This window comes from Seriola aureovittata, chromosome 22, assembly GCF_021018895.1.
Source record: "Seriola aureovittata isolate HTS-2021-v1 ecotype China chromosome 22, ASM2101889v1, whole genome shotgun sequence".
Taxonomy (NCBI): Eukaryota; Metazoa; Chordata; class Actinopteri; order Carangiformes; family Carangidae; genus Seriola; species Seriola aureovittata.
In genome coordinates, this window is record NC_079385.1 from 11,340,925 (window position 1) to 11,357,648 (window position 16,724).

General features: G+C 40.2%; 1 protein-coding gene across 1 annotated transcript; it reads left to right on the forward strand.

Moving 5' to 3' along the window:
- The first annotated feature begins 2,449 nt into the window (after positions 1 to 2,449).
- nudt4b (nudix (nucleoside diphosphate linked moiety X)-type motif 4b) lies at positions 2,450 to 16,685 on the forward strand. Its single transcript, XM_056367987.1, has 5 exons — positions 2,450 to 2,920; positions 10,068 to 10,178; positions 11,787 to 11,831; positions 12,155 to 12,242; positions 12,975 to 16,685. Exons 1-5 carry the CDS (start codon positions 2,825 to 2,827, stop codon positions 13,196 to 13,198), a joined length of 564 nt encoding a protein of 187 aa, XP_056223962.1. The 5' UTR covers positions 2,450 to 2,824; the 3' UTR covers positions 13,199 to 16,685.
- The last annotated feature ends 39 nt before the right edge of the window (positions 16,686 to 16,724 follow it).

The following is a 16,724-nucleotide window of genomic DNA, read 5'->3' on the forward strand; positions in this document are numbered from 1 at the left end:
TTATTTATTTATTAAATTAAAAATACACAGCATTTTATTTTATACATCCATTATATACCTTTTAAACGCATGCACAGAGAGCCATATCTGACAACAACTGTGAGTCAAAGGGAGTCATGACATACACATTTTGCCAGTATATTGTCCACTACAGCCTGAAAGAAGACAGTCACATAAGATAAAAGAATCACCTGCAACAACACTTGATTGTCGAAGTGGATTGTGTCACTCTTTGACCCACTTTGATCAATCTTATTCTTTGATTCATCCCTGTCTCATGGAGGTCACTTTTGATGTTATCAGGGAAATTACAACATATGGATCCTCCTCAGCCTGCAGGTCAAAGGTTAACTGAGAGTGAAGGAGGATGTTAAAGCACTTGGTTATAGAGTTCCTCTAAGACAAAACGAGTATGTCATCACATGCACTCTACTATCTCATCATTAAACTGTAATTTGTCATTATCTGTCATTGTCATAATCAACCATCATTATCTACCCTATCCCACGCCTTGTAGGAATTACATAATTGAAACAGTGACAACATTCAATCATTTAATCAGTTAATAAATTACAGCTGCTTACAATCCAATTGGACTTTCTGAAACCCCACCTGTTGAGTAGTTACAAAGGTAAGGGAAGACATTATTCATTCACCTTACATTTTATGAGTTTAACATGAATACAGCCACAACTTCGGAGCGCCATCAGATATGGTGTGAGACAGATTTTACACTAATGTGTTTGGTCAAGAGGAGCAGTCAGGAGTGGTGCTTATTCACAGAGATTGGCCCCCCTCTAACAGGCTCACATAAACTTTTGACCTGGAGTTAAAACACACACAATTTCATAAACCTCAAACATTTTAGTCAAAATATATTTGAACATGTGATTTAAATGACTCTGCAAATACAGCTGCCCTATTTTTTTGTTTTGTTTTACAGTGGTTGGGTGTGACACTCAGAAAATTACCTCAGATATGATGTAAATTCAGTGAAAGATGGGAGTCTCTGATTGATTTCTCAACACACTGGATTTGCTGTAACTCTCCCATTAACTACTGGACATGTACGTGATCTTCTGCTTTTTCAAGCTGCTTGACCCTTTGAACTCACAGAAAAACAAAATGTGACAGGTACATCTTCAGCAAATACAGTAACACAGATGTGTGGGTTAGGTGTGTTTATATTACAGGTGGAACTTGAAACATGGAACTCCCATGAGAAAACTCCCATAAAAGAGCAATAAAAAAATATCACGGGCTGACTATTGTTTCATGAAAAAAATACACAAGATTATAACAGGGTTGGTTTCGTTTGTTGGCTTTGAATGGCATTAATACTGAGCTGAGCCTAAGGCTTAATAATTCAAGGAAAGGTGGGGCTCCAGGCCTGGGGGGTTATGATTAACGATTAATGATTGTTCTTAAGATATTTTGTCGAGTTTGGGGCTTTGATTTCAGAATTGGTGCTTTTCCTACCCCACTGAGACAGAGCAAAGCAGTGAGGACTGAACCTACAATCCTCCATTTCTGGGCCTTTTTCACACCTGACATTTTGAGTTGTCATAGTAAGAAAAGCACAGGTGCTGCTGATAACATTAACAATAGCTCTGGTATATTCATGTTCCTCTTTAAACCAGGACCCTGAAACGAAAGCAATAACCACCACTGATTTTTTCAATATATACACCAGTTCCTACTGTGACATGTCAAAATTTCAGCTGGGGAAAATCCCCAAACACAGTGATGATATGTGCTGAATCTGAATGTTAACATCTACATTCACCCTCAAATGCACATGACTGATTTGTGATTTTTACAGGGTCTATCATTCAAAAATTCAGTTTGATTTTCACACAACTTTTTATTTATTTTTAAAACGTAATGTTCTCCTTTATTCATGTCCTGATTTCTGTTGCCATTAAGTCACAGTGAGGATATTTAGGCTATAAAGTAGAATGAGTGATAGTTTTTTTTATCTAACTCCATTTCTTCTTCAGATGTAAAGCCGTCTCCATTGCACAAATACTGTCAGATAACCCTCTAACATCATGGCTGTAGCCACTGAAGACATTGAGCTTCTTGACATCTGCATATTTTTTTTTGGGTTTGGTAGATGTATAAAATGTACTGAAAATGTAATTGGGCATTTAACTGAGTAAGTAAAAGCTCTTCCCCCTTAGCACACCATAGTCCTAAATGATAGCTCACTGATTAGCCCTCTTCCCCCCGTCAGACATCAGACACTCTTCACAAATACAAGTCTACTTGGCAAATGGCTCCATGTCCTGCTGCTGCTGCACCAGTTTGGTGGAAATCAGCACAAATTACGCATTTGTTTATCCTTTACCACTGTTTTGACCAGAATTGTGGCTCCACCCACTGAGACCAGTCCAACCAATGAGCTCTTCCCTGCTTAGGAGGAGTGATCTGGATATCTAAAACTCCGGTCGGCCTGTTCATTGTACTGAGTCAGCGGCCATGCGCAAATGGATCCAGAGGAGGGCTGTGCTGTGTAGGCTGTAGTCTACATAAGATCTCCGCCTGCGGGACTTCTGCACTCACACCTTCCAGACGCACTGATCTTAATGAGGAAAACATAAATCCAGGAGAGTCTTGACGGGTACCTTGGGATCATTTCTTTAGCAAAGCCCCCTCCCCCTCTTCCCTCCTCTCATGACTGACCATCTCGGACCACGGATGCAGAGAGCAGCAACGATGCGGCGGCTCCGCTCTTAACTCGTTGGACCCCCCGCCACCCACTCCCCCCTTTCTCGCTCTTGTTTTTGCCGGTTCTAGCTGAAGGAGGCTGAATTAATTCAGGATGAAGCTCAAACCGAACCAGACCAGGACATACGATGGCGAGGGCTTTAAGAAACGAGCAGCGTGTCTGTGCTTCAAGAATGAACGTGAAGAAGAGGTAAGAGACCCCGCAGTGTAACACTGTATAAATGGACCTTTTGAACAAGATACAGCGGTTGTATATGACTTTGTGGCCTAGTCATCCCCCTATCTGCACCTAGTCATTCAGACAGCACAGGGAAGGTGGGGGGGTGGGGGGGGGGCTGAATAAAATTGACAATAATTTTCAATAATAGATATGGGTTTTGATTTATCACGTTTCTTTCTATGTATAACTACATTTACACAGTTTTTATGTTTCTCTCGAGGCCAGTGTTTTGGTTTGTGTTTCTGTGCTACTGGTGCTGCTGCTGATGCGCCTTGGGCTATCCAGTTTAGGCTAGTTCGAGGAGCACGTAGAGAAAAGAGAAAAATGAGTGTTGTCAAGTTAACTTCACTTAGCAACATACGAGTAACGGTAATGGTTTTCAAAATTAACCCCCTCTTGACTAAGAATCCCATCGAAACAGTGCTTTGACTTAACACGAACCTCTTATTTTGAAGATATATTCGCAGTACTTCCTTTTAACCTCTACCTAGCTTGAAGTAGCAAACAGAGGGGGCGAGGCGCTCTGTTGCACGTTTCCTTGAATAGCGGGTCCAACATCGGCTTGTGTTGAGCGAGGAGACGAGAATATAGGCTACAAGTCTGTTATTAAATATATCTGTCAAATGTCGAGTCACTTCATCACTTTTAATAAGCACGGCAGCGTAAGCATCCATGACCAGGCAGTTGCCATTCATGATAATGCTGCATCCCGCCGGCCTTGAGCGGGCAGCTGCGTAGCAATTATGTAGATGAGGATTTAAAGGGGCCTTCATCACGTAAATAATGAATATGGGGTGACAGACTTTTAATGCAATTATGTCTTTTCCCGGTGATATACAACACAGTAGACCCACTTTAAAGGGGATTTACGTAGTCTTCAGCAGTAGTTTCCACCCCAGACGTTATTAAAAATACATTAGCTGTGATATTCCCAAGATATTAACCCATTAAAAGAGATAACGCATATTTAGCACTTTAAGATATTGTTGGCTGTTATTTTTGTTTTTGTTTTTTTCTACAAAATGTGTTATGTATTTTTTTGTTGTTGTTTTTTTACATTTCCATGCAATATTTAATATGCAACATCCAAAAACAAAAAGCCAACAAAAAACCCAGTGGACCATATCTAATACAGATGACATAAAATGGTACACAACTGTATAAACTGAACAAAAAAATATATGAATTTTAAAAAAGGCTAGTCTAAGGGATGCCGGAAACATTAACAACCTCAAGTTGTAGCCTTCGGGGCCACAGTCTAGACAGAGCCCATGTTTTACTAAGTACTTTGAGTTATGTTTTTGGTTACTCACAACTTATTCTTGCATACATATACAGTATGTTTGCCTGGTAAGTTACTAGTTCCCTTGTGGGACCATATATGTGGGGTCATATCGAACTTATTCTGACATATTTTTGCATGTCTAAATTTAGCCTCCTCTTTCAGCGTGGCATAAACAAACTGTTACACAATATAGAGTAAAAACAGTCCAGTCTGGTGTCACTAGACACAAGCATATCCGCTCACTTACATGTGAGCAGATGTTATGTCATCATCATGTCTGAGTTTTAGGTGTAGGATCACAAAAGAGATTTTTATAAAACTGATGATATAAGATGAGAGATTTTTGTCTTCATTTTATATTTGTTGTTCTAAAGACGTGTTCCTGCACTTTTTGCACTCTTTCCTAATTATTTTCAGAACTTGTTTGTACACTTGTTTGCTTTTCTTAAAACTTGTAATTACAGGAAAGATCAGTCAGAGAATATTGTGACAACAGAAGTGTGTAGGTGTGACCATCACCCTGAGGATTGTCAGGCTCTGACAAACATGTCTGCTCATGTAATCACAGAGATGACACTGCTTGAAGTAAGAGAACCAGTCTGGTGGACTGATTGCGATCTTGGGCGATAACAATATCCATTTTCTGCTTAAAGAAGCTTGAGGTATTGGGATTTGTGGCATCAATACTTTCCTTACACACACGCCTACACACACACAATCGGTTCCTAGACACAGGAGAACCAACTGTGGTGAAATAAGAGCCACACATGCTGCTAGAGTGTTTTGTTTTGTAGAGGAAGGAAGAAAGCTGAGCCCTCAGGGCGAGGTACTCTGACAGCAATTAAAGTCCTAACAAGGGAAAGCGGGAACCTGACAGTGCAGAGGGATAGCAGTGATAGCTGAGTTGGGCCACCTGAGTGTAACAACATGTGAGCTGCTTGGGGCCTGTCGCCAAGAGAGTTGGCACTTTAATTATTTTACATCAGAATAGTGAAATGATAGGTTGTATAAACCCATAATTAAATAAGTAGACCTAATGTGTTTTTTTTTTTGAGCAATTAATTGAATGAAGACTACTGATTCATACATTTAATGCATATCAAAACAAATGAACTTTTGTACATGTATTAAAACTTTATGTTTAAACATCTTAATATTATTGGATATTGTGAAGCGCACAGTGAAAGCCACAAGTTTGTGGTTGCGCAACCGATGAACAACTTTTGGGAAACGATTTCATTAACTTTCATTCATTTTTCAGAAGTAATAAAATTTCAGTCAAAAGTACAGTTCCAGTACGACTTTAAAGCTGCTACAATCAATATTTTCATATTAGCAATATTACTAAATAACTATGTGTAAAGTGAAAAGAATATATAACCCACAGAGAATTATCACTCAGGTCTGCAGTTCCTGTCTATACATATTTTTTTGTTTTACTTCCTGTCACCTCTTTGTTTTGGTTTGTCTGTCTCCCACCGTAAGGCAGACAAAGTTAGCAATTAGCTGCTGAACATATTCTAGCATCCATCATCTAAAAAGCCAAATATTTCTCTCAGGAGTGGGTGTAGAACAAAAACAGAGGACTTACATTTGACAGGGGGCCAAGAAGATGACTCCAAATGAATGATGATGTTGCTTTGAATCTGTTGGATGGATAAATAAGCATCTGTTTGCCAACAAGTTTACTATATAAAATTCATAAAACCAACAAATCATTTATTGCTCTTTTAATTTAACTGTCGAAATCCTAATTTCTGAATCCAAACTTTAAATTCTACCATTTAAAATCCTTTTTGTTTTGTTCCATGATTGAGAAGCAACCTGATGTGTGACGTATTCTGTTGGTCGGGCTTTTATCAAACTTTATTGCAACGCCTTTCGTGCATCAGTTAGAATGAGATCGATGGTTTGCTATCTCTGATCGAGACAACAGTTGTAGCAATAACCTCCATGTGCATCAGATTATGACCAAGAGGCTTGATCACTGCAGCAGATTGTAAATAGTGTCATACTGGAAATGGTACAGTGGTTATCGGTGAGTGGATGCTTCACCATAAAAGGCGCTCAGTCTCTCTCTCCCTTTGCCTCCTGCTGTTCGTCTCTCGCTTTCCCTCTTTATGACTCCACTTATTTGTTGATACCTGTATAATGCAGCGACTGTGTTACTGTCGTAGCGCTATTGATTCTGCCCCAGCACTTGTGTACTTGAGTGTCTTAAGACTTGCCATCACTCTCTGCTCCCAGGACCCGGCTTGGCCTGGCATTTGGAGCCTTCTTTATTTGACAGCTACAGGCGTCCCTCCTTGGGGAGGAGGAGGTGTTTATGTCCTCCAGAATATTCCTGCCTGCTGTCCCCGTGTGAAGGCATGCCACAGGACTTACCGTCAGAGCCAGTGTTTTACTACCAGTGGCAGTTCTGATATGTCAAACTGAGTTAAAAATGAGTGATCTTTCTTTTCTAAATCCCTTGCAAGAAGCTTGTTTGTATTGTTAGATGGATTTCTGGGTAACAGAGGTCAGCTGACGCCAGATGTGTCTGACATTTGAACATAGCCTTTTTCATTACACAGAGGAGATTTACTGTATGTTGCCCTAGAATTTGCCCACCTCTCTTTCCACAGTGGGGGCCCCTGTGAAGTGGTGTGAGTTGACAGTAAAATGTAACCGGGAAACACTACAGTATTTCCTCTGGGGTTTTCTCCTTCACCCTGCCCCTCTTTCCAAATATAAGTGGGGTTTCTGTGCTCAGGGCTCAGCTGTCTTCTGACCGCTGACCTGTCATGACGGTGTGAGTTATTTTGTTTTGGTTTTTTCATCATGCTTTCAAACGTAGCCTGTGGGGTTAAGAGCGGGGTATAGATCTTGATGTGTAAGAGATTACCAACCAAGGTGGTTCTACAGTTGTAGGACTGTAGAGTAGATCCACAAATTTAACAAAACAAAGATTACGATTTGTTTTTAGAACTTTAAATACTTTATTTTTATATAATTATTCAGTGAATGTGCTGGGTTTCTAAAACTTGTCCAAGTTACTTTGTGCTGAGAGAGATGAATCGAAGCAGACGGTTGAACGCTTGATTTTGTTGTGTCCATTAGTGAGGCTCAAAGGCAGCACCAAACCCCTGCTGCTCCCTCTTATAAAACTAATAAGCTGCATTCATCTCAGCAGCACATGCGAAGATACAAATCCTTAATTATATGCCGTTTGTAATATGTCGATTCAGTGCTCTACATTCCTTAATTCATTAAAATGCAACTAAATGTAGCCTGCACTGTCATCCGAGGATGGACATCAACCAGAAGATAAAAATGGAACAGGCAGAGCAGAGATCTACTTTGTCCTTGCTGCCCTGGAAGCTCTGCGGCTTTTGTTTTGTATACAACCCACACTGTTGGCTTTTGGACACGTTGACACAAGCGATCTCCCTGTAAGCCTTGTTGGCTGCAGCTCAGCACGCACACACACACACACACACACACACACACACACACACACACACACACGGTCAGACAGTGAGGGCCAGGTGTAAGAGCGCTCTGAAATCTCTTAACACATCCAAAACACAAAGAATGAATGAATCTTTCATTACATCATAGCACTTAAATGGCCCATCCTTCATGGAAGTACTTCAGACAATAAAAGCATATATGAAGACAGATGTTCAAATAAGCCCTTGCTTCATATGACACACGCATTCCTAGACAACAAAATCATAAAGAGCTTCTTAATCTTCCAAACAAAGATAATTGTTTTTATTAAATACCCCTTACTCAGTTTGTGACAAAAGGACTAAAGCTCACAATCAACTTGTTTTTAGCACCAGGCCATCCTGTTCCTCTCAGACTTGACTGAAGCAGGTTACGAGGTTCAACTTTGCACATTTCCTCCAGTTTGCACTCTGCTGAGAAGACGTCATGTTCTGCACTAGCTCTGCTCGTACAGTTACTGTAAGCGCCCTCTTTTAGCGCGCACCACTTACTGTAAACTGTATAAGACCCACACCTGTTGTATGGGATGAACACCTCCCCGTGTGTTTTTTTTTTTTTCTTCAACCTTTTCATCTGCAGAATATGTTTACTGAGCGTGCACACACTTAATCCACAGCTTCATACTCGACATTCGTGCCGTGAAGTCACATGCACGCAGCCCCGTCCACGTCCTTCCCCCTCATCCTAACCTACATCGTCTGGGAATAAGCAGGTGGCTGAGTTGGGTGAGCGCGGCACGTGAGAAAGGCAGCAGCCGACGAGCGCTCACTCTCAAGGCCCCAGGCATGTGCCGTCCAATCGGTTTGGCCCTTGGCCCTCGGGCCTTAGAGAAGCCTCAGAAGGCCTCAGCAGCCACAATCCCATTAGAGAACACAAGGGAAGATATACAAAAACTGAGTTAGGATTAAGTGACAGGCTGACTCCTCTGGCAGATTACTGGATATGGTGATAGGATGGGTGGCAGAGGTGGATGTCACCGTATGTTGCGCAAGCTGCTAAACATATGTTTCTCTCTTTAATGCATATATATTTACATTTAATGCTTGTGTAAAATGATTTCTGAATTGGCAAGGGTGCATGAGAGGTGGTAATATGATCATAAACAAAAAGATGACAAGTTTGAGTGACCTTGAATGAGACTCTGCTGCCTCTAGGGTGCCTTTAACTTGCCCCCATCTCATGTAACAGATTCATTTGTATGCTTGCGTCAGATTGAAATCCAAAAAAACCAGCTAGTATGGCAAATGAAATGCGGTAAGATATAGTAAATACAGTCGAATCACAAGTAAATGAACCACCAGAGGCTGTAATTGAATCCCGATTAACAGCTTTTTCTTGTATTGGCTGCTGATATCACTACGGCCCGTGTCCCTTCTCAGGCTGTGTTTAAATGATGACTTAATTGCTCCATGCAAATGCAATAATGTTTACAGCAGGTGTGCTCGTGTCTGTTGTGGTTGCTATATGGATACTGGCCGAAACCGCAGACACAGGCACATCTGATCCGTGCGTATCGGTGTCCACTGCAACTGTAGTGTAATTCAAACCAGGGCGCTCAGGGGAGCGCTGATAGAATTCCAGTGGCTCATGCTGGGTTTACATGCATTGTTCGCCGGGGTCATGTTGTGTCGGAAACGCTTCGATACTGACCTTGATTGAGCTTTATCACGGAGGCTAGTGAAATAAACATTTTTATATATATATATATATATATATTTAATAAAAACAATAAGATAAAGTTTTGTTCCAGTTAGTCAACATCAGCTCAAAGCACTGCTATAAAGGTTTGTGTGTGATATTTAAATATATAATCAGAATCAACAGTTTAAGTTGACATGGAATAACCCCAATAGCACATTCTCATACTTCCATGTACTTATTTCACTCAGAAGACTGTTTATTTGTGAGATTGAAATGTTTAATGGACGTTGTGGTAGATTTAGGATCCTGTAAGCAACAACTGAGAATAAATAGCTGAGGCACCACTAGTCATCAGTCATTTGTCCTTGAGACCTGAGTCAAAGGGTAATGGCTTATGTCAAAGTGCTCGGTTTCAGTGTGACACTCTAAGTCAAGGCCACCGAAAAGAGGGGTGAAGTCACTGAGGCAAATCTCAATCAACAATTGGGTGCCAGAAAAATGTTCCCTCCGCAACTAAACCAAGTAAGGAGAAAATGGTTCTCCTGTTCCTTCAGGTTGTGACTTCATTGCCCCTCCACCCCCACCCCCCACCCCCCGATATGACGAGTGACTGTGTCTCCAAGAGGCAAACAAAGTCACAGTGAAAGAAAAAAGTCTGAGACGCTCTGTATTCCCTAAATTTTGGGTTTTCTCCGACAGGTTCTGCTGGTCAGCAGCAGTCGGCACCCGGACCAGTGGATCGTCCCTGGAGGAGGGATGGAGCCCGAGGAGGAGCCGTGTGGTGCCGCGGTGCGAGAGGTGTTTGAGGAGGTGAATAAAGCTGTGGCATTGTTTTGTTTTGTTTTGTTTTGCTTTAACTTCATATTAACCAAGTCTCTACCCCCAAATTGAGGTCATTTTGTGCGATCACAAGGCAAAGGACATACCTACATCCAAAGACCACCTGTCCATTATAGAACAAGGATCTAAAACCGCATGTAAAAAAACTGATCTTTGGAAGTTGGTTACAGCTGTTGTTGTAAAAGTCCTCTGTCCTGCAAATGTCTGTGTTCGAACTGCAAGAATTACCACATCATTCTTGTGACAAGGGCCAAAACTACCCTGAGAGAAACCATAAAAGGATTGTCTCTATATCTGCATCAATAAAGGAAAAAGTAATGAAGGAATATAATACGGCTGTAATATTATAAAAAAAATATAATATATACGCAACATTTTACAGAGTGACTTCGCAGTTTTGGGGTGAAAGTCTGTTCAGAGGTCATTTGAGACAACACATGGCTGCTGGGGACATTACACCTGCCATGTTTTGGATAGGGAAAGCTCTTTGTAGTCATTATTGTCATTAGAAATCTTGCAAAACAGCTCAAGTACACATCTGTGCATCCTCGGAGTTACCCGTGACTCTCTCACGTCCTTGCCAGCGTTCATTTCCAGTAAAAGAAACGCTCTGAAATGACCAGAATTGGAGTTGCTGTAGTTGGCAGCAGCATGCATGCTAAGGGTGAGATTGTTGAAGGGCCACGGTGTCAGTAGCTGGGTGACTGAGGAGCCCGCTGGTATTCCAGAGGTCCCGCCGGTTGAGAACGCTGTGTTCTCAGTCACGTCAGTGGTCTAAACTTGGCTTCTCGCTGGATTCCTGTGCATTCACGGACCCGGCAGCCCAGCCCACTGGACACATCAGTGGGACAGAGTGACACTTGTGAAGTATGCTGAGAAGGAGAAGGGACAGATGTCATATGTCTTGACAGTAATTTGAATCCTGTGAAGTGCAGCAGAATTAATAAAACAACTGTTAGGTGTTATGAAAGGGACATAATTACATTTCCGTAATAAAACTCTTTCCGGATTCATGCCAGGTTTTTTCCAGGCGACGGGGCAGTACAAATGATTCATAATGATGACTATTATTATATAATGTCCTTCTGAAGACTTCTCTATCGTCAAACCAGTCCAAAATACAACACAGTTCCACATAGACATGATTATATCTTTTAAGACGAATGATGATTGTAGCTTCTACAAAACCTGAAGAAGCTGTGAGGCCACAGAAGACAAAAATAAACCCCCCCAAAAAACATCTCAGTCTTGGCTCATGGGTGTATTGTGCAGTTTAGTTCTGAATGTTTTCATGCTACGGTAATTGTCAAGCATTTCTATATCAAAACAAAGCATGGGAGGTAGCAGTTGAGTTCAGTACATAGAGGTGGACCCGAAGTTCTTTAAAACACTGAGATCTAATACACAACACCCATTGTTGTGACACAGAATATGGTCTGTGGTTTGACCACTGCCTTTCTCTTGTTTTCAGCCTCTATTCATGTGTCTGATTTGTGTTGTACAAAAATGTCCTCTACTGTCTGTCTGTTATGTAGAGTTGAACCAGTAAGTAATGATTTCTCTTCTTTTCCTCTTCAGGCCGGTGTGAAGGGCAAGCTAGGACGCCTGCTCGGTGTATTTGAGGTAAGCCTTTCAAATACGTATATTGAAGTGTACAGATTACCATATAAAATGTCCACCTTCAAATTGAAATTCCCAGTATGTGTCAGGATGCCTGGCTAATAAACTTCACTGTGGTTCTAGTATGTATTTTGCATTTAATAGTCTGCTGCGTTGACAGGAAAGTTGTAGCTCGGTGCTTATCGACACTCATGTGGAAATCTAATAATAAATAATAAATAAATTTGTGTAATCATTTATACAAGGAGATAAATTAAGTAAAACTGAAAAAAAAAATTGCTATTATCGTCAAATAATCAGTTTCCTTTTCCTTCTGATCCCTAAAGCAAAACCAAGATCGAAAGCACCGGACGTACGTGTATGTGTTGACTGTGACAGAAACTCTGGAGGCCTGGGAAGACTCAGTCAACATAGGTACAGTTTCCCTTCAGCTTCTTATCACTGTTTGCAGATGCAATGTGTGTGAGTGTGAGTGTGAGTGTGTGTGCTGAGGGCTGTCATACCTTTTTACAAAATACTATGTCTTTTTATTAATGTGTATGCCACTGTACTGCGTGGAGACTCTATGGGCAGTGGGGTATGCAGTGACAGCAGGTGCCTGTAAATCTAGGGCACTGATCTTGGCTGCAGTGGTTCTGTGGCTGCAGTACATTATTGCTGTCAGTAGTGTAAATCAGTGTAAACCAGAGCCTGCTGCATCTGCTGCTCTCTTGTTTTGAAAGAGTTCATAGCACATGTGCTGAATATTTTTGTGTATGCATGGCTTCACATTTGTAGGTACGTCATATTTTCATATGCATAAGCATCCGATAATGTGTGTGGTTTCTCAAGATGCAATATCGACCTTCACTTTGCAAAATATTCCAGTCCTGCTTCACATTATACTTCCAAATTTCAGTTAATCCAGTGAACTGTTTCTTCCTTATAGCCGAGAGAATAACATTAAAGCTGTGACTGTGAAGCTTACGATTTCCTTGATGTTTGCTGCATAGATACCAGAAGAAATAGCTTTGATACAGTTTAAAAACAACCAGTGGAAAAGGAAAAAAAGCATCTAGTGTGTTTGATGCAGGCTGTATTACATAAGTATAATGTAATATGAAAGCTTCCTTTGACTCATGCATCAATCTCTGTCTCCCTCTGCAGGCCGTAAGCGGGAGTGGTTCACGGTGGATGAGGCCATCAAAGTGCTGCAGAGCCACAAACCCGTCCACGCCGAGTACCTGCGGAGGCTCCAGCTCAGCTGCTCCCCGACCAACGGTAACTCCATCCTCCCGAGCCCGCCACCAAACGACAACTACCCCCATTACAGCGCCACCGCCACCACCACGCCCTCGACGGGGAGCGTGTTGGGCTCCTCTTGCAGATAGGACTGCACCTAAACCCTCTGTCCTGTCCAGCTTGGACAGTTCACTGAAAGTCTGTACAGTCTTGCATGAATCTAATGACTTTTTTTTTTTTTTTTTTTTTTAGGGTTACGGCTCTCTTGTATGTATAATTTCTAGTCTTAGCTGCAGGACAGACCAAAGCCATTGCCAGGACTGTGTCAAAGACTCACGTGACTGAGCAGGAGAAGCTGGTAAAGCTCATATCTCTGAGAGAAAAAGACAAACTGTGGATATGGCTAACTCAAGAACACCTTTCATTTGCTGGCAAACACCGGACTGATGAGCTGAAGTTTGGGAAGAGGAAGCTGCAGACTCTGCTGGTGAAGGAATGCCTTACAGAAACTTTGTATGAATGTTGTATTTGGGTTGTTTTACTTCACTAACGGTCATTTTTTTTTATTTTCTTTTTAGCAGAATGGATATGCTTTCTAGTTAATAAAAGGGTAATTGACCCCAAAGCACGTCCATGTGGGGAATGTTTCTAGACTGAATAATGTCTTCATCATCAACCTATGATGATAACAACCAAATATTATATTATATTACATGGATCTAACTTTTAAAAAAAAGACACCTGAGCATTGATGTTTCAAGAGTCTCCTCTTTTTCATTTTAATGTGAAGTGGGATTTTTTCTTTACATTAATCATTAGTTAACTAAAATGATAAATCCTTCCCCACATTGCTTTTTCAAAACTACAGATGTTGGTGTTGAAAATAAAAGTAACTAACGTGAAAGTTTGTATTAACATAAAATACAAAAAACAAGAGAACAAAATGAAGTGAAAGTTGCCCTGATAAAAGCCGTCAGTGAGTTGCTACCTCAGTAAGCCGAAAACTGGATCCGAGTCATGACGCTGGTCGATATCCTTTGACACAACACTGCTGTGTTTATAGTTAAACTTCAGCCAATGCCTCCGAATTACAAGTCAGCTGACCTTGACTGATCCAACAGACTGGCCTGTTGTCTGTTTTAAAGCCACATACCTTTCACCATGGCTTGGTGTTTCCCATGTTGTCAAAGTGAAAGTATTTAATGATGCAAAGGTATTATGTGCTGCCTTGAATCATGGTTGGGGGGGTCGAACGACTTTATTTCAACATAATATAAAAAAAAACACTTTACCTTGAATGAAAATAATGGTGATTCACTGTTGTCACAGTTTAAAGTGTATCATGGTGCTGCAAGGCAATTTAGTTAAAGCGACCACCAAATTGATTTCCATGTACAGTATGATTGTGTTTGTTTACCTTCTACAAGTAACTAAGATTACTTATTTCTAGGGCTGCAACTAATGATTATATTCATGATTGATTAATCTGCCAATAATTGTTTTGATTAATCTAATTTATTGATGACCGGAATAAGTGACCTGTAGTGAAAAATACCCATCTCAGTTTCTGTCAGTCGACTGATTGTTTTCAGCTCCGCTTGGATCTCGTAAAGGTCTGAAGAGTTTGCTTCTCATATCATAAACTCTGCCAGGAAAACAGGTTTTAGTGGTGCAAAAAATAAAAAGAAATGCAGCTTTAATTCTCATCATAATTTACCCCCCCCCACCTTGTTTCCTGTCTGCCTCTTATTGTTTTATATTGTCAATTAAAGGCAAAAAATCCCCTCCTCAAAAATATTCTAATTTAAAAAAAACACACAACTGAATTATCAACATAAAGTCAATAAATCCAAAGAAAAATGACTCTTTATCACTATTTTTTGCTTATTCATCCACCCACTCACTCCTGTGTCGACAGCTGAATGACGACTATAGTAACCATACAGAGATTTGTAAATAGCTTTGAAGAGAAACATTGAAAACGTGTTTTTAACCTGAATGAACCTGTAAAAAAAACTCTTAATATTTTATATATTTTTTAACAATGTACAAATGGCAGAAAAAGACGTGTAGAAAAACCTCACTGAGTATGTACAGTACAGGATGTTTGTATCAACTACAATGTGCCACAGGTTGAGGATATGAAGGTTGGTTGGTTTGTGTTTGAGTGGAATTAATGCATTTTAAAACGTGATTTGGTGAATTCCACATGGTTGTCCGTAATGAATCGAGGGTTCAGTTTCAGAATGGGATGTTCAAAGACAGCACAAAATTTGGTTGACAAAAAAAAAATTACATACTGGATCCTCAAAATATTGAGGTGTTGCATAAAGAACTTTAATGCATTTCTTTTTTAAAACAAAATATATATATGATCATGCCAATTAACTTGTGTTTGTTATAGACAAGCAAGCACACAAGTGTGAGTATTAATGAGTACAGATAAAATTATGAAATCTGTTTTTTTAAATAAAGATACTTAACATTTTTTGGGGAAAAATCTGCCGTTTTAGAAAATAAAGGCAGGATGGTAATGATCAGAGCAATGTTTTGGAGGTTTGGTAAGAAAATGAAAAATACACTTTCACAGACAAATGTTTATTCAAACTGTTTCATCGGTGTAGAAACGTATCTCCTCTTTTAGATTTTTCCCATTCAGCACAGACTTGTGTCGTTTCAAAACCATGATGGGTCACTGCTCCATCATGACGTCTTGTAGCTGCACAGTATCATAAACTCTGATATATCAGTTCAGCTATCATCAGCTTTCAACCGTGTCTGACGGATAAAATAAGGTCTCCAACCACCTTAAACCTCTGCGTGTGTGTGTGTGCGTGTCTGTGTGTGTGTGTGTATGTATTGTGGATTGATGAACATGAAATATGATGTGCCAAATTAAAAAATTGTCGGTCTTCAGATGGGGGAAAAAAGAATTTGATGTCAACATTATACAGACCTGTAGGTCGGCACGTTTGTGATATAAACATTGCTTGATAAAGTTCATTGATGTTATCTCAGAATGTAATCATTAATCATGTGAAAAGGTGTGTCTTTATAGAGATTGACTGCATCTTCCATTATTGAAATTTTAACTAGGCACTTATTCTTTACCCCATACTGTTTTAACACCCACTTGTCATGTAACTGAGCATATAAGACCATTTCAGACTATTATCTAAATCAACAAAAATGTAACTTAAACCCCTTCATCTTGATGTTTTTCACCTTAACGCCACTTGGTGCTCCATGAAACACTTTTTTTTTTCTCCACTTGTTGAAATGCTGTTTCATGTTTAGGTCTATGTTGATCTGTGACTGTGTACTGGGTAAAATACGACACTAAGGAAAAGAATTCCACAATAAAAAAAAAAAAAGTGCTTAAATACAGAAATGTAAGACAGCCAGGGCACGAGTGTCCACTAAATGACTGTTGTTTTGTGGATTTGGACACCTTGAATGTTTGCTGAACACATTGTAATGTCATACTGATGTGTGTGTGGCACAAAGCAAACTGTCACCATTTGTTCCTGAATATTATGCACAGAAAAGTTTAATGTGAAAGTGATTTAAAGAGCTGGACTGGAAAGATTGTTTTTTGAGAAAAGATTGCATTAAAGGGGAAAAATCTTATTGCAACAGTTGGTTAATGTTCATTCATTTCATCATGATTCATAA

Excerpts from the sequence above, each read along its gene's own strand:
- nudt4b (XM_056367987.1), top strand. The coding sequence starts at position 2,825 with ATGAAGCTCAAACCGAACCAGACCAGGACATACGATGGCGAGGGCTTT. Across the intron at positions 10,179-11,786 it reads TGCGAGAGGTGTTTGAGGAG|GCCGGTGTGAAGGGCAAGCT; the intron begins GTGAATAAAGCT and ends TTTCCTCTTCAG. Across the intron at positions 11,832-12,154 it reads GCCTGCTCGGTGTATTTGAG|CAAAACCAAGATCGAAAGCA; the intron begins GTAAGCCTTTCA and ends TGATCCCTAAAG.